The sequence below is a fragment of the Patagioenas fasciata genome, chromosome 5 (genome assembly GCF_037038585.1).
Source record: "Patagioenas fasciata isolate bPatFas1 chromosome 5, bPatFas1.hap1, whole genome shotgun sequence".
Classification (NCBI taxonomy): Eukaryota; Metazoa; Chordata; class Aves; order Columbiformes; family Columbidae; genus Patagioenas; species Patagioenas fasciata.
Window position 1 is genome coordinate 23,818,711 of NC_092524.1, and position 25,690 is coordinate 23,844,400.

The 25,690-nt window shown below is 39.4% G+C and overlaps 2 protein-coding genes across 4 annotated transcripts in view; one reads left to right on the forward strand and one right to left on the reverse strand.

Annotated features, from left to right (window-relative positions):
- The window catches only part of PRR5L (proline rich 5 like), an 83,052-nt gene extending 66,626 nt beyond the window's left edge, over positions 1 to 16,426 (forward strand). The window contains exons 12-13 of the transcript XR_011739321.1: positions 15,926 to 16,126; positions 16,292 to 16,426. The gene's annotated coding sequence lies outside the window, so the exon portion shown is untranslated. The remainder of the gene's footprint in view (positions 1 to 15,925; positions 16,127 to 16,291) is intronic.
- Positions 148 to 24,526, reverse strand: TRAF6 (TNF receptor associated factor 6). 3 transcript variants are annotated; one of them, XM_065838806.2, is made up of 8 exons: positions 24,436 to 24,526; positions 18,697 to 18,849; positions 16,271 to 16,597; positions 10,072 to 10,222; positions 9,327 to 9,485; positions 8,345 to 8,416; positions 6,914 to 6,991; positions 148 to 4,674 (listed from the first exon to the last, which is right to left on the reverse strand). In XM_065838806.2, the coding sequence occupies exons 3-8, from the start codon at positions 16,564 to 16,566 to the stop codon at positions 3,793 to 3,795; spliced, it is 1,638 nt and encodes a 545-aa protein (XP_065694878.2). In that variant the 5' UTR covers positions 16,567 to 16,597; positions 18,697 to 18,849; positions 24,436 to 24,526; the 3' UTR covers positions 148 to 3,792. The 3 variants fall into 3 exon arrangements, with proteins under 3 accessions (XP_065694878.2, XP_065694877.2, XP_065694880.2); XM_065838805.2 differs by having other exon boundaries at positions 18,662 to 18,849; XM_065838808.2 differs by lacking the exon at positions 18,697 to 18,849 and having other exon boundaries at positions 24,436 to 24,502.
- Between the last annotated feature and the right edge of the window lie 1,164 nt (positions 24,527 to 25,690).

The following is a 25,690-nucleotide window of genomic DNA, read 5'->3' on the forward strand; positions in this document are numbered from 1 at the left end:
TACATTAGTTGCCTTCTTGGTGCTACATGGTCTCCATTAAAAAACAGCCAACTCTAAAACCTACAAGACAGAAACTATGATAGAGGTCCTGTATAATTTAATCTTTTTGAACAGCCCTCCATACAAATAAAGATGCAACATACAGCGCACAGTTTTATTAGTTTATTTTTTTAAAATCATATCAGAAATATAGCATTGCATTAACTACAAAATATATTAAACAATCTATCAGTACTTCCAAGGGAACAGGAGTACTTTAATTCTGTTCAAATGGAAATCAATACTAACCTTTAACACTGACCCTAGAATAATCTTTTGCATCCATCATCAATACATTTGATGTGAAAGTGACTCTACATAAGAACAGAAATGCCACCCTGATGTTATTTCATTAGCAAGTTTAATCCCTTGATATCAACATGACCAGGCATACCATGAGACCACTTAAAAAATGAGTCTATACATCTCACATCATCTGAGCTCCCACATATACATTACATACCAACATTTTTAGTAAAATAATTTTCCCTGCCCTGCAGGGAAGACATTCAGAGGCAAACCCACATTTGCATTATATTATAATTCGCAAATTTATGCCATAGCAGCTTTGCAAATACACATACTAAGAGTGGCTGACTTAAAACATGTTCTAGACAACAGACATTTGGAAGATAAAAGAAGCCAGGCCACTTTCTAAACCACCTTGAGATAATGGTGCAAAGCCTCAAGAGTTACAGAACTCAAGAAATTACACAGAAAACTGGTTAAATACACATTTCTTTTAGAGACAACTCTTGACATTGCATTCCTTTCTGATTCCACTTAAGTAGTTCTAGCAATTATACCTCGATCCACGATGATTTCTCAGAAGATCAGATTTGCAGGGAGGGGAAAATAAAAGGGGCTGTTTCAGTGAAAATATATTTTCACATAGAAACTTAATCTCTTCATGCTAACCTTAGAAAAGTTTGAATAAAAGACAGTGGTCATGAAGACTATAAATTGAGATGGTAACAATAGTTCTTCCCTTACTTGAAAATAATATTATTTGTAAGAGAAAGCTCTGGAACTGCGGTTAAAATGAAAAGTAGCTTGGAAGGTGGGGGGAGATAAAGTGGAACAAGTTGATGAATAAACATTTTCTTAACATTTATAATTTTTCATGACAAAGATGTAACTGATAGCAAATTGGCTCTGAAGATCTCTCGTAAAACTCTGGCATTACAGTAATTTGGCATCAGTCAGAGTTCTACTTGGTAATATTAAAATACAAAACCAGTAGAATAGCAGCAGTGAATAAGGCATTCATATTACTGTAGCTAATACAGTATTATATATGCAGTAGCTTTCTATTTCCTATTGGTTTGTGCTGTTGTATAATATTAACCTGAAAAATCTAAACTCCTGAACCTGCCACCAAAGTGAGTTTCCTCCCAAGGCAGAAGTACATCAGATAGGGCTCAAAGCAAAATTCAGTTCATAACTTCAAAAGGAAAAAAAGTATTAATGCACTTACCAGGTCTATTAGAACACAGACTAAGGAAATTTCTATTAATATCACTATGGTTGAGAAAGGAACTGGGGCAGGAAGAAGCTCTCAAATTAGAAGTGTCTCAGCTGCATCCCCACTCCCCCACCTCAAAAAAAAAAAAAGGTGGTCTTTCAGCATCTTGGGAAAATATGGATAACTAACAAGAGCTTGAAAGTGATTGGAGAACTAGTGTACAGTGCCTTCTGTATACAGTGGATCTGGGCACTGCCATGTACATTAAAAGCACTTGGTTAAGAATGGTTTAACTACTAGGAATGCTCTAACTGAAGACAACTAATAGGATGAGGCTATTCAGCATGAAAAAAATACTTAAGAGGTTTAAAAAGACCATTTTAAAGCATTATACACACACCTGTCTTCTAAACACACAGAACACACTAAGCCTGAATGCATTTAGCATTAGCCAGGAAGTTCACATTTCAGTAGTGACTAGTCCATTCAACGCAATCCTTCTTGAACTAATAGCCTCTATCTGCAAAACAAATTTTATTCATCTGGATATGATAAACAGTCATTTGTTGGGTCCTGGAACTTTTAATCTCATGCAGGCAGGGAGAATATCCTCCAAAATCAATATCCTATAGTAATCTTTTATTAGCCTTGTATATATTAGGCATATGCACTTTCCCCACTGATGATCCCCATAGGATTGCTTTGATGAGGCCAAACAGTTGGAATACTCTCCAGTATCTTTTAAGAATCAGTGTCTTCACTAGTTTGGAGAAATATCACGCATATGCTTATATAGGGCTTATTTCTTTCTCCAGTATCAGACTGTATACTTAAGTTATGGGGTGAACAAAACCTTTTTCTTCCGTCCTTTTAAAGACAATATTCAGAACTTTATCAGCACCATAAGTTAAAATTTTTAGCACCAGTGGCCTTGAACTACTCAGATTTGACTGATCAAAACTAACATTTATACGGCATACAACCAGTACAGAAAACAATACACGTTATGAAGCTCATGAATTCTTGACATAGTGAATCTAGTGTTTGGTAAATGAGTAGTTACGGAAGCCAGGTTTTTTTCCTAAGAGCAAACAGGATTGCAGTTTTTTCTTATGTTGTCTAATATTCATTATTAGGGCTTTTCTTCCTTTCCAAAGTGTAAAGGGTGGCCCAGCTTCTGTTGTCTAAAGGGATGGGAAATACCCATGACAGCTGGATGTTGATGTGGCCACCTGTCCACTGAGAATTCATAGGAGATTACATAGGTCATACATCATCCAGAACACCAAGAGATCACTCAAACAGATACAACTCACAAGTTCAGATTTAGTACTAATTCAGGTTTCAACAACAGTAAAACAAATTCTCTATCACCCTATCTAGTTAGTACATACCTTTGCTCATGTATCCACTCACAACCTGAAAAATGTAGCACTAGGAAAAGATTCCACCAGCACAAAGGTATCTCATTCAAACATTACACTTTTATCTCTCTGCTGATAGACATTCTGGGCCTGGAGCACGCACAAAAATATTTATTAATATTTATTTATCAAGATAAAGAGAATTGGGGTGCTTTCAGAGCACATTACAAATATTTTTCAGTGAACTCAGCTCAGTCATTTAGCCTTCTCCACACACTATGACATGTCTTTCAGAACTACTAGTATCAACTCTACATCGACATGTAACTTCCTGAAGCTAACTCAGCAGCAAGGAAGGGTCAAAGCATCCTTCAACCCTAGGTTATGTGAGCAAAGTCTTAATCTGACTTCCAGTTTCAAGGGAAGCATAGGCAATTCAAAATTCTAGATAAGTCAATATAGTAACTGTGTCAACTTTCCCAAGCTCTGTGAAAACAAGCAAACAAAAGACCAATCAACCCTCATCTTTATTAATTTAGATACTTCCCTGCTACAGTATCTATTTCAAGGCACTAAGGCAAAAAGATCTACAGATCTTTTCTAATATTACTCATGTTTTACCAAACTGAGATGTACAGGTATTTCAACAGGATTTTCTTCTTGACTGTTAAGTTTTAATTAACACCACTTCATTTAGTTAGTTTGCTATAGAAGTAGCTTATTACTTTAATAGAGAACAATACCAAATATTTGAACATATGACCTTGTACAGAAAAAAGAAGTATATCAGCAACAACAAAGCTGTATTTAGGTGAAGATCAACTATGTTGGCAACTATGGTCTTTTATAAATGCAACACACACTTGTAATCTGTGGTGGAAGAACATGACTAGTGGCTCCATTCCTCTGTTTAAGACTTACAGGCTACATAGGTCCATCCGTACTGCGAGCCTGAAATCCTTCTCTGCGGAGACTGTTCAAATCTAGACGCGTTAGAACTTCACAGCGCACCAGAAGGGTGTCATCCTTTACGAAGGTTCTTTGTTTCAAGGCTTGCAGGTGCATGAATGTCACATAACCGAAACCTTTCGGATTGCGGTGAATTGTTGGTCTCTGGAAAGCTAGTAATTCTGGCTTGGCTTCCATTACTTCTTCATGATTCTGCCTTTCAGGGCCTTCTGATTGATCCAAAATAGAAAGTCGTATAGTGCCTTGAAAAGGCCAAGGCAGATGGCTGTCATATTCTCCCTGCATAGTGTGGACAAACAGAGATATAAAATTAGCACAACGCTGAGCATTTGGTAACTGAATATGCAGGCGCAAACACAGCTTGTAGCCGGGCTTTCCAGTGTAGAAGCCAGGACTGTGCATCACAACAGGTCTCTCTTCTTCCTGGGCTTTCTGAAGTCCACTGAAGTTCTCAATCTTCCAGATATAAATACCATTACATTGCTGTGCCTCCATTTCACTAATCTTCCCCTCCAAATTGCGGATTGTACGTTTGAGTTCTGCCATATGAGTGTTCTGAGTCTCCATTTTAGCAATGAGTTCTCTGATTTGGTGATCTTGTCTTACCAGACGACCTTCCAACTGCTGAATAGTTTCTTTGAAGTTTTCAACTTCTGGATTACAATCATATGCGGTGTGTGACACATGTGAGAAGAGGGCAGGCTCAAAGGGTAGGCCATTGATGAAGGGTACAGGATTTGTAGCAGTAACACTGATATTTTGAAAACTCTGAGCCATCATTCTCATGTGAACCTGAGTGAACTCCTGCATATGTCGTGCCAGTTCATTCCTTTGCATCTAGAATTTAAGAGATGTTGCATTAGGAACATATAAAAAGTTTTCTGCAATCTTAAACGTGGCTCTGAAGAAAATCAAACAACCTGTTGCTTCTGTTATGTGAGAAAAACTGCAATGTGAATCAAGAAGAGGTGATGTGACAAAGTAGCATTTTACCAATGGAGGGCTCAAAATTTAAGATCAATGTTATGACAAATGAAAAAAGTTAAAATGCAAGTGGGCAAATATTGTTCTACACAAAACAGAGACATGGTGAAAAAGTGTTAGTAAAAAAGTATGTTAAGTATTTTTCTGTGTTCTAAATCAGCATTGTAGTCCCTTAACTCCCTTAATTGATTTGCTAAAATGCTCCATATTATCAAAAACAAAGGTGTATTAAAACTGATGTGGACATGGTGAAGCTAAAAGATGCATTTCTTACAAAGCGGTGCTAACTAGAAATAAGAGTATCGAGATTAAATAATTTTAGAATTTAATCAAATTTAAAGCACTGTCAGGCTAGCAAGAAGGGCAGAAGGGATGACCCTGGCAACCACAGGCCTGTCAGTCTCACTTCTGTGCCTGGCAAAATCATGGAGATTATTATCCTGGGAGTTATTGAAAAACATCTGAATGACAATATAGTCATTTGTCCCATTCAACACAGGTTCATGAAGGGAAAGTCCTGCTTAACAAACTTCATTTCTTTCTACAACAAGGTTACCTACCTAGTTGACCAAGGAAAGTCTGTTGATGTGATCTTTTTGGATATCAGTCAAGTCTTTGATACTGTCTCTCACAGTATTCTCCTGGACAAGATGGCCAGCATACACTGGATAAATACTTAATGCAGTGGGTGGGCAATCGGCTGATGGACCAGGCTTAAAGGTTTCTGGTAAATGGGGTTATGTTGGCTGGTGACCAGTCACTAGAAGGGTTCTGTAGGGATCCATCTTAGGGCTAGTGCTCTTCAATGTCTTCATAAATGACTTGGAATCAGGACTTGATGGAATACTAAGTAAGTTTGCTGATAACACAAAATTGGGAGGAGCTGTTGACACTCTGGAGGGCAGAGAGGCCCTGCAGAGGGATCTGGACAAATTGGAGAACTGGGCAATCGCCAACCCCTGAAGTTCAACAAGAGCAAGTGCCAGATTTTGCACCTCGGATATGACAACCCTGGCTGTACATACAGACTGGGGGATGAGATGCTGGAAAGCAGCTCTGTGGAGAGGGATCTGGGGGTTCTGGTTGATGGCCAGTTGAACATGAGCCAACAGTGTGTCCTGACAGCCAAGAGGGCTGTGTCCTGGGGCGCATCCAGCACAGCATTGCCAGCCAGACCAGGGAGGTGATTGTCCCGCTCTGCTCTGCGCTGGTGCGGCCTCACCTAGAGCACTGTGTGCAGTTCTGGGCACCACAGTATAAAAAGGATATAAAGCTATTAGAGAGTGTCCAGAAGAGGGCCATGAAGTTGTTGAAGGGTTCAGAGGAGAAGCCGTATGAGGACCAGCTAAAGTAATTTGGTTTATTCAACCTGGAGGAGACTGAGGGGAGACCTCATCTTGATCTACAGCTTCCTCACAAGGGGAGCAGGAGGGGCAGGAACTGACAGCATCTCTCTGGCAACCAATGACAGAACCTGAGGGAATGGCAAGAGGATGTGCCAGGGGAGGCTTAGGTTGGACATCAGGAAAAGGTTCTTCACCCAGAGGGTGGTGGAGCACTGGAACAGGCTCCTCAGGGAGATGTCGCAGCCCCAAGCCTGACAGTGTTCACGAAGAGACTGGACAATGCCCTCAGACATGTGGTATTAATTTAGGGGTTGTCCTGTGCAGAGACAGGAGTTGGGACTCGATGATCCTTGTGGGTCCCTTCCAACTCAGGACATTCTATGATTCTTCACTAAACTCTAAGAGCCATAAATGTATTTGGTCACAGCTTTGGAAGAAAGGCTAGAAGCTACTTTATTGACAGGAAAGCCGAGAAAAGAGCCATGGATTAATAAAATAAAATTAATCACGCAAACACTTCACAGAGGTTTTTTAAATTTGAAAAGGACTTTTGAAAGGCAGTGTATTAATATGTAGTGGTTTAGAATCAAGGTACCTCAAAACAAACAAAAAAAATCCAAACCACACAACACAAATAACTGAGAATTTGGGCTGGTAAATCAAACAGAAATAGAAAAACACATTAAAAGAACACCAAGAAAAACATGCAGAAAGTCTGTAATTCATGATTCTGATAAAAGGCTTACCTTTTCAGGACACCCAAAAGCACTGTAAAAACATGGCACTGGGGCAGTAGGACAATCATTGTCATAATGGTTAGGCATCTAAACCAAATCAGATTTGAAATTAATTTTTCAATCAAGAGCATTCTTTTATAACACCCTAAAGGAATATGTCTGGATGAACTCTGAATAGGTATCTCAAGTCAGATCACTTTATACCTATATAATTTCTCAAGGAAATATGGAAGTTCTGACCAAAAATGTTAGCCAAATTATCTCATTTTTGTATATACTTTAACAATTCATTGCCTTTGTTTTTACATCAGGCATCAGAAAACATTCAGGTTTTCTTGCTAGAACAAATGGCTTTTGTTTCTAGCCTATCCTCAAGCTAGATCACAGTCCCTTTCCTTCCCTTCTGAAGCACTACTTGCATATAATTGTTGTGTCTCTCTTCATTATCCTCTTCTTCAAAAAGTTCAAGTTACTTCAATTTTTCTTATGGTCTCTGTTCTTCAGACCAAATTATCTCACTGCTCTGGATCCTCCCTATCCATCCCCACCTGAAAAAAGCCAGACAGCCTCAGCTGAGGCCTTACAAGCCCTAAACAGAGCAAAGGATAATTCTGGGTTTCACAGACAAAATACCGATTTGTATAACCCAGTATGTTTGTCTTGTTTAAATATCATGATGAAGCAGAACACAAGCTAAACATAGGTCAGCCATTAATTTTAAACCATTACCCAGGCTAGCATTCTCTGTTCCCTATTTTTGCAGTTCATTATTCTACCTAATGACAGATTTTTGCCTTTGTTGTTACTGAACTCAGGCATGTTTTACAGAGTATTTCCTCAATTTGAGAAGATCATTCTTTAACCCAGGTCATAAACACAGTTGCCATCCCATTCAAGCAGGGTCAGGCTACATATTAAATAACACTGATAATTTTCCTGTCAATAAACTTATTATTGAAGAAGTAATAATGGCTATTGCAAGAGTAATGGCCAAGCAGAATTCCAGCCAGCTTCTACAGTTGGACGGTAAATTATTTCCAAGAGGGGTTTTCCAATTACAACTACTCTCCCTCCCTCTCTGCCCAAATCAAAGCCTTGTCTTCTAATGTCAGCCATAACCACTGGTAGCTGCTTGGTGTTTAACCACCTTTCAAGATCAAAAAACATGCACCACGACCCCTGTCAAGAAGCAGTACAGCTAAACAAAGTTATTTATTTGCAGCCCGAAATCGTACAGAGTTTACCAGATTGCAATTGTAAGCTGGAGCAGCATTTGGAAGAGTATTACACCTGCACTGGATGCACCATTTTCAGAGAGACAGGTAGAGATTTATTACCTAGCAGACAAACTGTTTCTTCAAGTTTAATTTCATATTAAAGAAGCAATATAAATACAAAATATCTGACCCAGATTAAACACAGAGAAAAGTAGTCTCTTACCTGCTCTCTGATGAGCACTGTGTTGCAATATTCACAAAATACATTGGCAAGTGGGCAGGTTTGGTCATGAAGCTTAATTATTAGAGAAAAAGAGAGGAAAGAACCAATAAAGTTACACAATTTAAAAGAGTGCTAATCACCTCTGATAAGATGTTAAATTTTTATTTATGTTTCGAATTTTGCATTTAGCTGTACACAACTGTGAAACAAAGACAATCCCCTGGCCCCTAATAGTATGTTTTCTATAATTACTGTTTTTTCCTGGACTCATAAAAGAGATTCATAAAGTTGCAAATATTTTATTTCCTAAAGCTCTTATGCTCCAAAGGAGTCTGAATTTTTCCAGATGTTCCTGAAATTCATGTTCAGTTGTAGTACAGCTATATTAAAGGCTTTTTTTTTTGTATTGTTGGAATATATGAGGTATCTTCCGCAATATGTTATCGTAAGATATTCAGTTAACATATTCAGATCACAATATGATATCATAAAATTAATGGCCCTTGAGATAGAATGCATCCATATACAGATAATAAATGGAAGCTCAAAAAGGAAAGGACTGTCCCCAGTATCACCCAAGTGAAAAATGTAGAGCCAAAAGAATTCAGAAATTATCTTGGTCTTGTGCCTTAGCAGATATCTCCAAGAGATTCATCTCCTGACATATCTTTTCTGCTAGGTATAAAAAGTGTGTTACTGTGTGTTTCTTTGGCAGTAGATACTGGCCCCTCTGACGGTAAGGCCAAAAAAAAAAAAAAAAAAAAAAAACCCACATTTTTTTTTTTAGACAAGTCTTTTCAGATCATAGAGTTCTCAGCTTTTTTACCTGTTCTAGACTAATGTCCTGAGTTTGTTGCTTCTCACCCATGAAGCATAAAGAGCTCTTCTAGATCAACGCACACCTTTTTTTTTTAACTGATGTTCCATTTACGAGCAAACCCATATGAGGGAACGTTGAAAAACTGAGACTCCTACTAAGTACCTCTTTATCTTCATAGGCCATAGATGTGGCACAGTTTGGACAACAGACTTGACGCCTCGGACACTCCTGTGTCATGTGCTCTTTCAGATGGTTCTTCTGGAAGGCTCCTTGGCACTGTGGGCATTCCACAGTGGAAAAATCACACTGCAACTCGTGGTCCTGAACAAGGACAAAAGAGGGATTGGATACTACAGATAGGTACTACGATCTCATCTGTTTTCATAAAGCACAGTACAAGAGGAACAAATCATAATCTTCATGCAAGCAAGTCCTTATACATTTACGCTGACTTTACCAACAGCCTGTGATTGTCAGGACTTTGTGTATTCAGAGCTTTAAGAATGCTCTCAGGTAAAAATTCACCTTTATGTTTTTCCTTTTAACTTTGTACATTATTATCCAAAACAATTATTTCAACTAATATATCTAGCTGCTTCGAGGGAATATTAAACAAGTTCCCTAAAGTCAGTCTAAAGTACAGATACAGTTGATCAAAAAAGAAACATGAATTATCCTAAAGAGAAAGCTGCATTAGGTACAATTTTCATGCACTACGAAGTTCCCTTAAGAATCATTTAACTACAGCTGAAGACTCATCGAAAAACAAACATGTGCAGCTAGTTTTGAATGAACAATGAATTGAATCGGCATAAACAGGTATCAGGTATGACCATCTATGTTAAGTTATCTTGAATTTTTACTTGTCCATGAAACAAGGTCCCATATTTTCAAAACTAATTCTCACCTCTAAATGCCTCAGCTCCATCTTCGTACTGCAGCCCTTGTTGGGACACTTAACCATTAATGACAGTATTTCCCGTTTAGCAAAGTTGTCAGGAAAAAGTTGATTTTCAAGCAGAATTTCATTGTCTATTGGACATTTGTGACCTGCATCTCTACAACACATAAATGAAAAAGATCCTCCAAGTTTCCTTTACCTTTCATTTAAAATATTTTTACAGTAGCAAGACATTAGTGGCAAAATTATAACATTAAGAAAGTCTTTGAAAACAATAGCATTTACGTGGTAATTAGAAGAAATTATGTATGGTACATCAGAGAAACTGACAATACACACATTGCATTAGAGGTGGCATGACTGGGATGCATCACTTTTCTAATTCAGTCGTTTTTATTTGGAGAAATACTGTGATAGGTACTCTGGAAATAAACTTGAGGAGGATGTAAAGAAACTAAGAACTTATGGTGCCATTTCTGTAAGCACTTCACATAGCTCAAAGATCAAATATTTCCCATACTATTTCAAAACAATCCTTTAAAGATTCTTGGACCTTCTCTCCTTCCTTTCTCACTTTATAAGCAGCCAATGTGATCATAGCTGAGAGAAAAAGCAAAAACGTGGCTTCGTTGTTTTTTTTTTTTTTTCTTCCCCTAGATTCACTTCATCTATTTGGCATTCCTTTTCATGTAGCCTATTTTGCTGTTTTTGTTGTACAACCATTTGATCCATTGGCCATCCTTCAACTTTTTTATTTATACAGCAAAGAAGGGTGAATAAACTCCAAGCACAAAAATTACTAATAACTATAAAAACTGCACTGGATTTAGAACTGGGTGTTATATCTGAAGCCAATTTAACAGCCAACAGACAGGAAGTCAGTGCTAACTGGTGAAAGTTTGGAGTCTGATGGTGAAACACAGGCGCATATAACTTGCACAAGAGAACTTAACACCCTGTTCCACTTCATCAGGTTCTGTTCACCTGCATTCAAACACAAGAAGAAATGGAGTAAGAAAAGGATCACCTCCACCAAATTTTCCTTTAAAAAGACATTCAGTATCAGCTAATTTCTGAAAGCAGTAGGTCAACATATCTATTCATAATTAAGTAATACAGTAGAAGAGGCATGAAGGATGAAAGCTTCGGGGATGAAATGCTAATGGAAAGAGCAATAAAATGGAAAAATACATGGGGAGAAAAAATGTCAGAGAGCAGTTGTGGCACAAAGATCAAAGGGCAGATCATTGTCACTGCTGGCAGGCAGGAGGGGAAGTAGAACCTAGTGGGCTGTGGAGACCAGAAGGGCGTTTGTGTTCTTTGTTGGAAAAGGAAATAATTGCTCAGCAACTCCTTTATCACCAATGCTGCTAGAAGAAGCAGGGGTAAAGATGAAACTTCGGAAAGAGACAATGAACTTCCTTTCCTACGTTTTGCTTGCCAAAGCTATCTCGCCACAAGTCTGATAGTCATACTCCTAAATAAGTGGAAAAAAGAAAATAGCTATTTGGCCATTTTGCTTCATAGCTCCCTGAGCTACAATCAGCATGCTGATCTTTGTCATAACCCAGAAACATTCCCCATTTCACAGGCAACCTACAGGAAATCAGTTTTCACAGGTGTAACTTGGTTACAAATGCCCTGTTTAGTGAAGTATATGATAGTTTAGTTGGCCTGCTGATAAGACAACAGTGTTATTTCTACACAGAAAATTTAATCATGTATAACAGCCAAAACCAGATTAATTTTAAATAAAGATTACTAGATACCCAGTTTAAGTAACTAGCAGATGAAGAGTAAAATAAGAATGAATGGCAATTTTCCAATGATTACAGTAAGGAAAGAGCAATAAATTATTGTAGTATATTAAACAGACTTCAAACACCAATTACAAGTATTGGGATTGTGTTTAAAAAGCTGCTTAGATCCATCTACAGACAAAGATGTTGCTATCGACAGAATTAACTTCATGCACTTCAGTTCTAATGTACATTAAAATGAAGGCTTTGCTATGCTGGAATTACATTGGGTTGTGCCACCCACAACAGTACCTGTGAAACAATAATAATCTGCTACAAAGTACAATAGCTGTTCCTATAATTTCCCTTGGAATTAAAATATAGATATGAAAAGTAAAGCCAGAATAATTTTGTTTGAAAAAGTCGTGCTCCATTATTTTAGCACCTGAACAGTTTATACTAGAAGCTGAAACAGTTGGCATACACTTTAACTGCAGCCATGCTGGCTGTTTGATGAACTGCTAGCACCCAAGGCTTTCCTTGCTGCCCCTTGTCAGATCATAATTCTGCTTTTCCAATAAACAGAGGTACTGATCTTTGTTGAGCTTTACTACAATCCCTAAGTCAGCTTTGACCTAAGATACAGGAGAAGAAAGACTAGAGTGAAATTGAATTAGCTACTGCATTTGAACCTAGTTCTAAAACTTAGTTCTTTGTTAGAAAGAGTTTTGTAGACAGTAACCTTTGTAAACTATTGTTTGTAGATAAGCTTCTTCACTACCATAAATCATAGCACTTCAAAGCACTTCAGACAGCTATATTTAAGAAGACTTTCTATGAGGCAGACATTTACTGTGATCAGCTTCATCTCGTCAAATCATGTCCCTCGCATTGCAAGATCTAAGACTTCAGTCTTTAAAACCTTTTAAAAAAAACTTTGTAGTTGCAGCCACAACTTAGTCAACATGGACAACTACAATTGCTTGTGTAAGTCACAAAAAGCAATTACTCAAAAGCTGCTTGTCCATCCTTTATAATTTGAAATCCTTAATCTGTGTTCTCTTGAACTAGACACCAAGGAAACAAGGAATAAACAGAAGCAATTTTTTCCTGATTAAATAAAGGCTGTAACAATCACTTAATGAAAAAATAGTATTTTGAGAATGTAAAAATCACTTTCCATTTTCATTTTAGTTCTGCAGAAGTTTCTCAATGACATCAATCAATATGGTACTGTAGACATTACATACTTCAAATCAATATTGCACCAAAAACATTATATACGCCAAATCAATAGCTCGATCCATGGGTCCCAATTAAGCATGCAATTCAGCCCTTCAGGGATTCAGATGGCCCTGACACTTTAAGTTGTCTACTCTGCTTTCACAAGCCTTCACTCAAACTGCATTCCAAAGACAGATTTCAGTGGGGAATGAGGAAAAACATTTTTTATCAATGAAACATCTGAAATATTACAGTGATGATCTATAGTATCCAAGATGAAAAATGCTTTCCACCTGTGTTTGGTACTCACTGAAGCAGTCAACACTATCTATAGAAAAGAAGTAAAACAGGACAAGGGTGTAAAAGAAGCAAAAGCTTCTGGTCATTGAAACTGTTTGGAGACCTAAAACTTCAAGCAAAGCAAATGCTCTATTAATTTAAAAAGGAAGAGAAACCATTTCCCATGCTTGGAATTTAAGAAGGAAGTTTCTCTACCTGCCATGAGATCTTGTGTTCTGAGCATGGGTTCAATATAGTTCCTCACTCAGTCCTGTGGCAAATTCTAATCAGGGACTGTAACTGTGAAGTTCATCAGCAGAAGGATTAGAAAACATGATCACCCTAGCTGTTAAGGATCTGAAAGATGGGAAATGACACACCTATTTTTGGTAATTTTAAGTTTAGCATTTTCTCCTCACTTTTCAGCCTAGGAGTTCTGTTGTCTTGAAATGATTGGTGAGCAGACATTTCTAAAGCTCAGTATACTCAAGTACTGACCAATCTACTGTCACGATTTATAGACATACTCCCATGAGAATGCTTAAAGATTTTTTTTCTTTAACTTGGCTATTTCTACAAGAAAGAAGAGTACAAAAACACTACTGCCAAGAAATAGAACAACCTCAGAGCAAGAAATTCCAAAATTTCAGGGCCTTTATTAGTACAAATGTCTAATTCAATGCTTACAAGCATGCATTAAATTATGTACATTAACCATTTGAAATAATTTCAGTTGGAATTTGCAAAGCAAAGGCCTGGAAGTGAAGACAACTGCTAGTGCATAGGAAACTGGATTACAGTCAAAGCTGACAGGTTCAGATTTGGGGATTTTTCGCTTCCTTCCATGCACCCGGCTGATGCAAATACACTGAGTGATGCAGCTGGGTAAGACCTGACATATTTTTCTTGCAGAAGTAGGAACACTGTGAACAAGGCAAGGGACTAAGGGAGCAGGGTGATGTCATGGTATGATTAGTGGTGAACTGAATCTCTTTCAGCTTCCTCTGCAGAAGCCACAAAGCGAGTCACTTTTCATAGGTGAACACTGGTGGTATTCTGCATCTTCTGGATAATGCACTTGCATCCTTTTCTCAGAAATATTGATGAAACTAATGTTAACAAGAACTGTGCCACAGACACAATAAATTTCAGCACTTGCTAGGAAGGAAAACAGCCTGATCTTTTGTTGTCATATGTAGGGAACACAAAATTAAATTTGTCTTCTCATACTCAGCTCCAACATTTCCCTCCTTATTCTAAAAGAGATGCCATGAAGAAATACAGTAGCATCAGATAAAACAGTGACAGAAGCTACAGAGAAGCTGAAGAAACAAAATACTCTATTCAGAGAACATTGTTACTGGCATACTGTTCATTTAGTGAGCTACAAATTATGGACCATGGAGGAAAAGAAATGGAAAAGAACTATAGATAAATGGTACGGAAAACAAGAGAGCAATGTCAATTTTGCATTCTAAAAATAAAAGCCTCGGAAAAACAACTTTGCACAGTAACACTTAAGACAGTTTGACGATCTTTACATAAAGGTGTGCAAAGTATGGTTGGAAATTAACGAATTCTATATGTGGGTCACACAGAATTAAATATTTAGATTCCTACCAAAGCACTGTGACATTTGAGCCAAGTGAGCAATCTATAAGAAAAACCCAGCTTATGCTGAGAAGGAAAAAACCTACAGTATAATATGTAGCCTTCTATCAATGTGTTCCTATACTCACTGACATGTGTGGGACACTGATGACTGTATTCCAGGTTTGAGGGAAGTACACTCTACCAGTGTACTTTCTGCCCTTCCTTACCCTTTCCATCAGTCATTTCTATAAGCCCAGCCTGTTCTCACCTTCATATCTCATTCCCACTCCCCCATATGCCATCTAGTTTCCTCTCTCAGTGCTTTGTTTGAGACCATTCCCGCATTACATTCTCTCTTCCAGCTCAACAAGGAGGCAGCTGATTTCAAGTGAAGAACTGAAAGCATAAATTGACGTATTTGCACCAAGAAACCATGTTGTCTGTACTTGCCTGTAGTTATCAAGAGAAACAATCATAGAGAAAAGACTGGTTTTATAATCCTGAGTTGAAAATGAAATTTACTTAGAGAATTTAGCTATATTTTCTAAATTATTATTTAATGTTTACTCATTCAAATTTTTAGGTTCATAACCTGGGTAAATTTGTATAAATGGCAAAATATTTAGATACATCCAACCTCCAAACTCACATGACATTTTGGCCACACATGGTGCTGATTAGAAAGCATCTTTACTGAATCACAAAATCCCAGAGTTCATAGAATCATAGAATGGTTTGGGTAAGAATGGACCTTCAAAGGTCATCTAGTCCAAACCCCCTGCAACGAGGAGGGACATGTTCAACTAGATCAGGTTGCTCAGAGTCCCAGTCAGCTTGACCTTAAATGTCTCCAGGGATGTGGCATCTACCACCTCTCCGGGCAACCTGTGCCAGTATTTTACCACCCTCATTGTAACATTCTTGCTCATGTCTAACCTAAGTCTGCCCTCTCCTGTTTAAAACCATTATCCCTTGTCTTATCATAACAGACCCTGCTAAAATGTCTGTCCCCATCTTTCTTATAGGCCAATTCTAAGTTCTGAAAGGTCACAGTAAGATCTCCCTGGACACTCCGACTCTGCAGGCTGAACAGCCTTAGCCTCTCCTCCCTCATAGGAGAGGTGTTCCATCCCTCTGATCATCTTGGTGACCCCTCTCTGGACCCTCTCCAAAAGGACCGTGTCTTTCCTGTACTGAGGGCTCCAGAACTGGATGCTGTACTCCAGGTGCGATCTCACCAGAGTGAGTTCTATTAACGCTCACTTGTAATGCACCTTAAGCAGTTCTATTAAGTTTACATTGTCCTTAAAGTGCTCTGCTTTGGTAAGTGAATTTCTTCTTTAAAGTAACTTCCATAAATTTTCCTTTACCTTATTGATTTGACAATGCAGCCTTTGCAGAAACGGTGTCCACACGGTGTCTGCACTGCTTCCCGAAGAGCCATCAAACAGATTGGACATTCATATTTACTTTCCAAGGGCGGATCAAACTCCACATCATATCCTTGTGGTTCCTCTGTAAAAGAACTTGGAGGGTTTCCAGTCCCACTGCTGATGCTTATGCTGTCTTCTTTTGCTCCAACGCTGCAAGCACTGGCCATGGCTGCACAGCAGCCACTTTCCGCCTCTTGGGTTCCACAACTGTTATCACTATATAGCAAGCTCATAGTAGCTAATCAAGTGCTACACAGAAATGCTCTGCAAGATGACAAAAATATGTGTTAATTTCAAATATTCCAAGATCTTCCTTTCCAGTCAAGAACAAATCTTATTTCTGACCAGGAATGATGGAATAGTGATACAGATTTGCTTCCACTCAAAATCACTGGTTTTGTTTTCTCCCAGTTTCTGTATCTATCTTTTTTACTTATCTTGTGATACATAGGAATGTGTACTGCATCCTGTCAGCCTAATTCAAACACAAACACTTTTCTGTATTCACTTTCATCTGACTACCTAATTTCTGTAAAAAGAGGAATACTATTTCTCCTTGCTGTGTTTACTGAAAATCCCTCTTTACCCTTTCAGCATTATGTACTTCTAAAGCATTCAAATAAAATTTGCATGAAAAATGCTGTACAAAACTAGGTTTTATTGTACGACATAGCTCAATTCCATATTTTCCTTGAAGTGAATAAATGTTATTTAATTTTTTTTGTATGCAGCAATTTACAGTATACGTTTCAGATCAGTTTAGGTGTATGTCCATAAATAAAATGCACATCCAAGTACCCAAATGAAGCAGATGCTGTGTTGCAAATGAAGTTCATATACACAACACTGCTTATAACATTTTAAAACTTCCAATAGGACTTTAAATTGAGTAAGAAGCTACACATGAGATAAGGCTAGTACTTCCGCAGATTAACAGCTATTTGCAAATTAGTAGTACTCAAACAAAGTTCTTGCTCTCCTTTCCCTCTTCCAGTCTAGCTGGCAGGGAGAACAAGGGACATGACTGGAAGAACAGAAGATAAAAGTCACATTTCCGTGAAGACTGATGAATGGTACAGTGAAGCCTGTTTTAAATTACTGTTCACAAAGCACGTTGAACTCACAGGTATGAAATAAAAAACATACTGGTATCCCCAAACAGATTGCCAACGTTTCTACACAGAATGAGGGAACTTTAAAGAAGCCGTAAACAACAAATACAAATTCTAAAAGTCCAAGAAATTTTCCTCTCCCTCATTTTTTTAATGGTACAACCATTTTCTTAGAATCCTATTGTGTTTAGTTTTCTATAGATGACATTTCTCTGAAACACAGAGGTTATCTCCAGGTACAAGGCAGTATGAGTAGGCTGAGGGTTACAGAGCCAGGCATGCAAAACAAGCCCATTAAGCCCAGATTTGATCCATTTTGCATAGCAGTATAAGCAAAGGTCTCTTGCAATGTTCATCTGCTGCATTCACTGTAATACCATCACATCATTTAAAGCATATTAGTGATGGAAATTGAAGGATTAATCAAGAGCTGAACTGTAAGGAATGTTGATCTGCATCACTACTGCAGACTCTGGGGGCAGTGAGAGATGCAGAATGAATAGGGTTACCTTGACTACAAGCTCACAAAACCAAACTATTTCCTGCCTTGATCAGAATTTGAACATCACAAGTCATTTTAACAAAATGTTCATGGATAGGAGGAGGAGATACAGGTAGTTTTATTTGGGCACTTACTATATACCTGAAGATTACATCAACAGAAATACTAATTACACAAAAACTCAACTAGCATTTACTGGAAATATATTTTGAACACATGCAACACTACAGAATGTGCTTTAGGCCATGTACATGATAAACAATTAGCAATACTACCCATGCTAACAGTGTATGAGCTATTTTTTTTCCAGTTATCCAGACCAAAAAAGAGAAGAAAAAAAAAGAAAAAGGCAGATCTACTGAAGAAAATCAAACAGGCAAAGCTGCCACATTTCAGTCAGTTACAGTTAGAATCAAACCTGTTGTGTAAATATGTGACTTTGCATGTTGTTGAGGTATGCAGAGGTATAAGGAGTATCTGGAAAGCAACGTTCTTGACATTTCTAAAATACTGTTAAGGTACAGAATCTTAAAGCAGAGTTTGACAATTTATAGAGTTGTACTGAACCAGTCAGCAATGCTTATTTTATGCAGAAATTACAGCAGAGCTGTCTGTATCCAAAGAGTAATGTCATAGATTAAAGGAATCATTTTGGTTGGAAAAGACATTTAATATCATCAAGTTCAACCATTAACCTAGCACTGTATTCCTTACCACTGCCCAAATCTCTGCAGCAAACCAAGCCTCACCATCCTGTAAATTGGGTGGTCTCCCTCTCGCCGCCTCACTTATGTGTGGAGATCCCCACGGAGGGTAGACACCTTTCCTCACTGAAACCCTCAGCGTCAGGAGCTGGCAGTGTGTGCCGAGAGCCCCACAGCCACAGGCAGAAGACTCTGCACCTAATGAAACAAGAATAACAATTTAAAAAAAAACTTGGCTTTTTTGCTTTCGTTTTTTTCTCTCCCCTTCAGCCTTGAGGCCTCCCACATGCCTCAGCGCCACCCTCCCCAGGGCTCCCTGCTCCTCATGACTGCTTCAGAGATTTGTGGGGTGGCTGGGGAAGCAGGCCCTTGGCAGGCATCTACTCTGCCTCTGAGAGGACTTTGCCTGGCCCAGGCTGGGAACAAGAAACAAAATTACTTCTATTGTTGTTCTCTGACTCCACGTATTATCCTATACATTATCTATCACAACAGGCTTTATAATCAAGGCTCCTAAACACAACAGCAATACAAAATAAACACCAGCTAAATTCTCAGCAGTTTCTTCAGGCATAGTCCAACAATAATCAATTTAATCCCATGGAACTGAGGAGCTCCCCCAATGACTGAGAATGGAAGCAGAAGAATCAATGCTTAAAAAGATTCTCTGTGACAGAAAGATTTTTTTAGACTGCCATCAGTAGGTCTCTGTCTCTGAAGGAAAAAAAAATCCAAGCAAAAAACAAACAACAACTTGTTTCTGTTGTTAAACTAACATAACTTCTATTTAACAGCTGCTATAGAGCATGAGCCATATTTCACAAAAAAACACAGGAACGAAGTTAGGCCAATGGAGTGGGAATGTTGGTGTGCAGGATATCAGAATCTACAGGCGAGCCTAGGACTGAAAAATGCATATTAGTCTTACTAAACATACCCTTATGGCTTAGAATAAGAAAGGGAAGAGGAACATGTATCCCTTTACCAATATCAAAAAGGAATTCAGGAAGTTGCAAAGAAGAAAATATAATAGCTTTACCAAAATTCAGCTGTCACATTAATTGCAAAGAAGCGCACAACTCTTCTCTTGGGCTGTTCCTCGGAAAAATTAATGTTTGAAATATTGTTCGCATAAGGAAGAAAACAAGATCTGACTCAGTACAATCTTGATAGTTGAACACTTTTCAGATTTAAGCGCTGTGCAAGTAGTGTTCTCTTTGCCAATTTTTTTTCTACAAAACAAGTATGTACCTTCAGTTTACAGAAACAAAAATCCTATACCAGAGTCATTTTAATATATGAGTCACTGCAACCAGTCAACATCCAAGTCTCACACAAAAATCCCCTTGTTCAGTGATATACTCCACTCCCACATAGAGTTTTTTGTCTACATATGAACAAGGGGTTCATAAAAAAAGAAATGCAAGTATCAATGGCTCCTCTTTTTAAATACGGAAATTCAGGCACAAAGAGGCAACTTACACAAGGTGATTAAGAGCCAGATTTTTAATTTTGTTCCTCAGGTAGATAGAGCATTAAAACTATGTTTGGTAATGCACCTGAAACACCCTTTTCTAGAGCTAGGATGTCCTATCAGACTTGCCCTGTAGACAGATAATGGGTTTTAGCTTGCACACGTGAGGTACCCAAAGTCTTTGCACCAGCAAAGGTTGATTTCTCTCTCTGAGGCAACAGCTGTATTGTTTGACAATGGAAAGGAAGGTGCTTTCCAGGCTAAATGGTAATGGACAGAATTTGTTCAATCATAATTCCTGCTGCAGAAATCTGGAATGCCCTAAGGATCAAACCTTCATGCCCCAGAAAAGACACAGTTAAGACTATAGTGAGTCCCCATACTCTTCCAACTTCAAGATCAAATCACAAGGAAACCTTTCTTCAGTAAGTATCCTGTGCTATATTGGTATTTACACTGCTGCATTACAAAGTGATTAGGTTGATCTGAGAGAGCACAGTCAGACCAGAAGAGCAAACCCCTGAAAGAATAACATACCTTATGATTGACAAAAACAATTTCAAAACAGAATTAAAAATCATCCATATTTTAAATTAATGCACACAACAAAACTCAGTACTCTGATTTCAAAAGTCCCATAGTATAATGGAGTTTAGGTAGGACTTTCACGTATTTTCATGCTCCGAAGAGCCACAGGATTAATTCAGAAACTTCTCTAAATCGAAAAATACTACTGGTACCAGAAGACATCTTCAGATTGCCTGGGAAATTATACTATCATTAGGGTAAAAAGGTGGAAACAAAAGTAGGTGTTGTATCCTATTTGCACTAAAATATGAAGCAATAGCTTTGAGCATTTGGCAAAGGTGAAGAAACACTGTACAGAGAGAGTATCAGTTACCATGAAATAGAAAAGTTTGAATATTAATCGGTAATTATTAAGCACAATTAATTTCCACATGCCCTTTCCAAGAAAATTCCTACTGAGTAGCCATATAAATAAGAAAAATCAATGCAGAAATCTATTGGAAATTCCTTCTCTTATTTGAAGTTCATGAACATAATTATCTGGTAGCAGCCTGGACAGTACACAGTCAGCAGGGGAAATACCTTCAACACCACATGGACAGAAAAACATGCTGAACTTTTCTGTTTTCTTCTTTTGCCTTGCTGAGAACAGTTTTGTAAATATAGTTTTCTGGGTCATGAGACTGACAGACCAGTGGAGTGACTTCGGATAACTTGTTTATGAAGTGCTACTTGCAACATCTATTTCCAGGCAAATTAATCAATGGTCTACTGACAACTGATAAGCACTGTGTGTTTGCATTATGAGGTTTGCAACTGTCATCACTGTGGCCTTATCCAGGCAGAAGATATACAATAACGCAAGTTACTTTTAGTTAATACTTTTAAAACACTTTCATTTCAAAGCTATCAATGGCTAGACAAGTCAAAGCAATAGAAAATCTGGACAAAACTCACAACTGCGAAAAACAAATTCTCATTTCTTGTAAAAGCCTGCAAGTATGTTGCAAACCTTTTGTTGAGATATCAACTCTTTCTCATAACAGCACTAATTGTTAAGACTCCCAATTCTTTTGGATAACTGCAACATTTATCATTTTAACATGTGAACCCAAAGACTTCAAATAAGAATTTTTATTTGAGGCAAACATAATTGAACAACAATATTAAAAGCTTATTAGACATGATGAAGAGCTCCTGCCACTGAAGTAGAGTGGCTTTCAGGGGTTTCTGAAGCTTTCCAGGTGACTTCTTGGAGAGAATGCAGTCAGGCTTTATTCACATGTGTATTTTTATGCTTAAGTGTTACTCAGGAAACTAGATGGTGGCATATTCCTACTTATGGTCATATTTTATCCTGCTTAAGTATGTCAAAACAAATTTAATTCTAGTGAACAGTGGAAGTGCACTATACTGTATTTAACACCAAAATTTTCCATGGGCTTTTCCATAATCAAAAAAACAACCCTAACCAGAATCCCCCAAACTCTACTCAAACTTATGAAATTCTAGACACATTTTATTGAGAATTGTTCAGATTAACAAATGCAAGCAAAGCGTTGTTACTAAGAATAATGATACTACTTAATTATTTGGCAGAGATCTTGCTCTTCTGTGTCTCTGCTCTGCCTTTGCACACTGAGAACACTCTGAGATATGCATTGTGCCCTTCTGTATCTCTCAGTAGATCTGCAGAGAATTTAAGATGCTTCTATAACGGGGACAAAATAAACATTAGGACAGAAAGTACTTCAAAAAGAAGCAGGGAAAAATACAGCTATGTACAAATGTCATTTCTGTGAGGCACAGCATCCAGGCTAGATTTAATTACCATCTCAACAAGGATTAAACTTGTATCTGGCATTAGTTAAACTATTTGAGACCTTGGGAAAAGAAACCGTGAATCAAGTATACACTCTGGAACAACTAAAATATTTCTGCTTTTCACTCTGCCTTATGTTTACTTTTATTTTCTTTTTTACATGCTTTATACCCATCATCCTTTATCATTAGTTTTCAGTCTGCAACTCAAACTTTCAAATATTTGTTTAGTTAATTTGCGCTACTGAGATTCAAAAGTTACTCTTCTTGACATAATAAACTCAACAAGTGAAGAAAAGGCATGTTCACCCCAGACTTTTCCATTCTTAAGTTCTATAAGCACAAGTAACTACTGTGTGCATTGTCTTTTTAAATACAGTAGTACATTTTTTAAAATACTATTTTGCAATACTACAGAAGTTAAAAAGCCATTTGTGTCTTGATGACTTCCCATTCAGTGAAACCTGACTGAGCTCCACAGATCTTTAGCTGCTGGGAAAAGCTGAAGGTGATGTGGAATACGCAGAAGAATTACCTCCAAAGTGATACCTGCCATGAAAATAATCCAGGTGCTTTTATCAGCATACTTCCATAACCTTTTTTCCTTCTTATCCTAGTGGGACTAGTTTTATGGCCCTTTCATACTATGGAACAATAAAGTAGTTTGCTTACAAGTGTTAATACAGTTGGTGAAAACAAGGTAAAGTGTGCAGGAGATGTTAAACAAGCTGTCAGTGAAGCCAGTAACTGTTTCTGCCCCTCATTCCTTTTCCTACCTCTCCCTCAATGGAAGCTTTAAATCAATACTTTCTTAATCATTTTGTCAATGGTATCTAAGTTACAATAAAATCCACACAGCTCACCGGTAGCTCTGCAGCATCCAGAGCTTATCAGAGGCAAACACAGAGGAATACTCTTGACTACCTTTAATTACTGGGTATAAGGGATCTAATTAGAACATTTTCCTCCCACCTAAAGCTGAGATTTCTGTTTAAGTATGAAAAGGCTCAGTATGACCTACCTAAACCAGATGAAATTCATGGAAAGTACTACTGAAGTCATAACTTATGACTCGTCCTAATAAATTTACCATAAATATTATGTACTGCCAGTCTCTACTGAAAAACAGAGCCATCGGTTTTAGAAACAGTAACCTGTTCTGCAAATTATCCTTGCAGACCTTTAAAATGCTCCCAAACAATTTATTGAGTATCTCCATTTCACAGTTGGAAAAACAGAGCCCACTTTTAAGGTTATGTACTCGAGGCTGCACAGGAACTAACAATTCAGACTACAACTCGGAAACTACCCGTTGCTAATGTTCCTACAGCTCATCCGGACAGTTAAGAGGGAAAAGAAAGTCATTCCCGGCAGGTTCCCAACCCCTCAGTAAATCAGCGTAACTGAGCCCCTGCCGCGGACACGCACTGCTGGGCCTACAGCTACCCTGCAGCCGCAGCACAGTTTCAGTTTCGGAGCAGCACAGGCTGGCGAGCCCCAGTAACCGCCCTCCTCTACCGCAGGCCCTCCTCACCGGCAAGTCCCGGACCGACACCGGCGTGAGCCGAGGCGCCGCGCCCTGCTCTCACACAAGAGGTCACAGGGTTTCGCGCCGCGGTCCGCCCGGGCTCGGCAAAACGGGGACTCCGCCCAGCAGCGAGGACCGCGCTTCGCTCCCGAGCCAACAGCCCCAGCCTGGGTGGGAAAACGCTCCGCGTCGCGGGCTGATAAACGCCTGCAACGGCCCGCGCCGGCGGAGTCACAACCGGCCCCTCGCTTGCCAGAGTCCGGCGAGCCAGATCCGCCGCGATCCCCGCCGCGATCCCCGCCGCGATCCCCGCCGCGATCCCCGCCGCAGAACCGCGGGCAGGCCCCGCCGCAGCCGCCGCCCGCAGGCCCCGGGCGGACCAGCTGCCGCCCAGCAGCGCACCACCCTTCACGGCCCACCTGCCCCTACTCACCGCCGACCCGCGGCCCCACCGGCCGCTCCCCGCCGGTGCTACTTCCGCCTCCTCCTCGGGAGGCCGACGGGCGACTGTCGCGCAGACCAATCGGAGCGCACCGAGGCACCACGTCCGCTGCAACGCCCCCTGTCGCCGCGGAGGGGGCACGGCAGCAGGGTCGCGGCGGGGCGGTCGGTACAAGCGCTCGGGCCCCGCCCGCGGGCAGCGCTCCAGGTCGCGCGGGCTGCCCCGCGGTGCGGCACCGGGAAGCTTTTGTCACTGTCAGGAGGCGGCGTCCCTCTCTGTGTGCACCGGAGCGGGCAGCCTCGCCCCAGCTGCGGAAATGTGAGGCTGTCATCCCCTGCATAAAAAAGAAACAAACTGTCCCCAGTGTTTGTGTCAGCGATGAATTTTACTGCCATGCCAGTTTTCACTCTGCGCTGCTGATGCTTCCATGAATAACCTTCAGGATTCACTCAGCTGCGTTGCGAGTGCTGTTAAAAATGAGGCATTGAAAGCTGGTTGAGGGGAGTTTTTGCGAATCACTTAGGATTCGCAAAAAAGCCATTTCCCAATGTAAAACAAATTATTAAAAGAAATACTTTTCTCTCTCAATCTGAACTGACCCAAGGGGACTCCTGCAGGAACTAAAGCAAGGTACCTTACCTCCCTCAGGGCAACCACTGAGGTGAATCTTCCCAAGTGGCTTCAACAATGGGCAATTTAAAGGGATTGGAAAATCGGGACAGTGCAAACGCAAAGGCAGCTTCATTTCCTTAAAAAAGAACAAGGTGGATTTAGTCGTTTGCATCGGTGAGTTTTCTTGGTAAGAATCTCCAACCTACACAACTTTAATTTAACAAGCACTTACGTTCCCGCTGTTTGAGAGGATATAATCTGGGCAGGTTGTGAGGCCATAGTTCTCCAGTGATTTTCAGAGTCTCTGGCTACATGTCATGCTCCCTGGAAGCTGGGAACCAGGGGCTGGTGCAATTGCTAAGACACCTGTCTCCCTCCTAGTGCTGACCTCCCAGGTGCAGGCAGAGTCCTACTTCTGGAGCAAAGGTGCATGCCAGACCCTAACATGCCATTCCAAGCATTGTTTTTGCCCAAAACATTTTTTTGTTAGAACCTGACAGGAAGCTAAGAGTTAGAGGAGAGAGATACCTGGGTCATCAAACAGAGCTCCAACATACCACAAGAAAGAAATGGTTATATTGAGAATAAATAAAAAAAATAAAACTTTGTGCAGTCTTTCCTGGACAACTGGCAG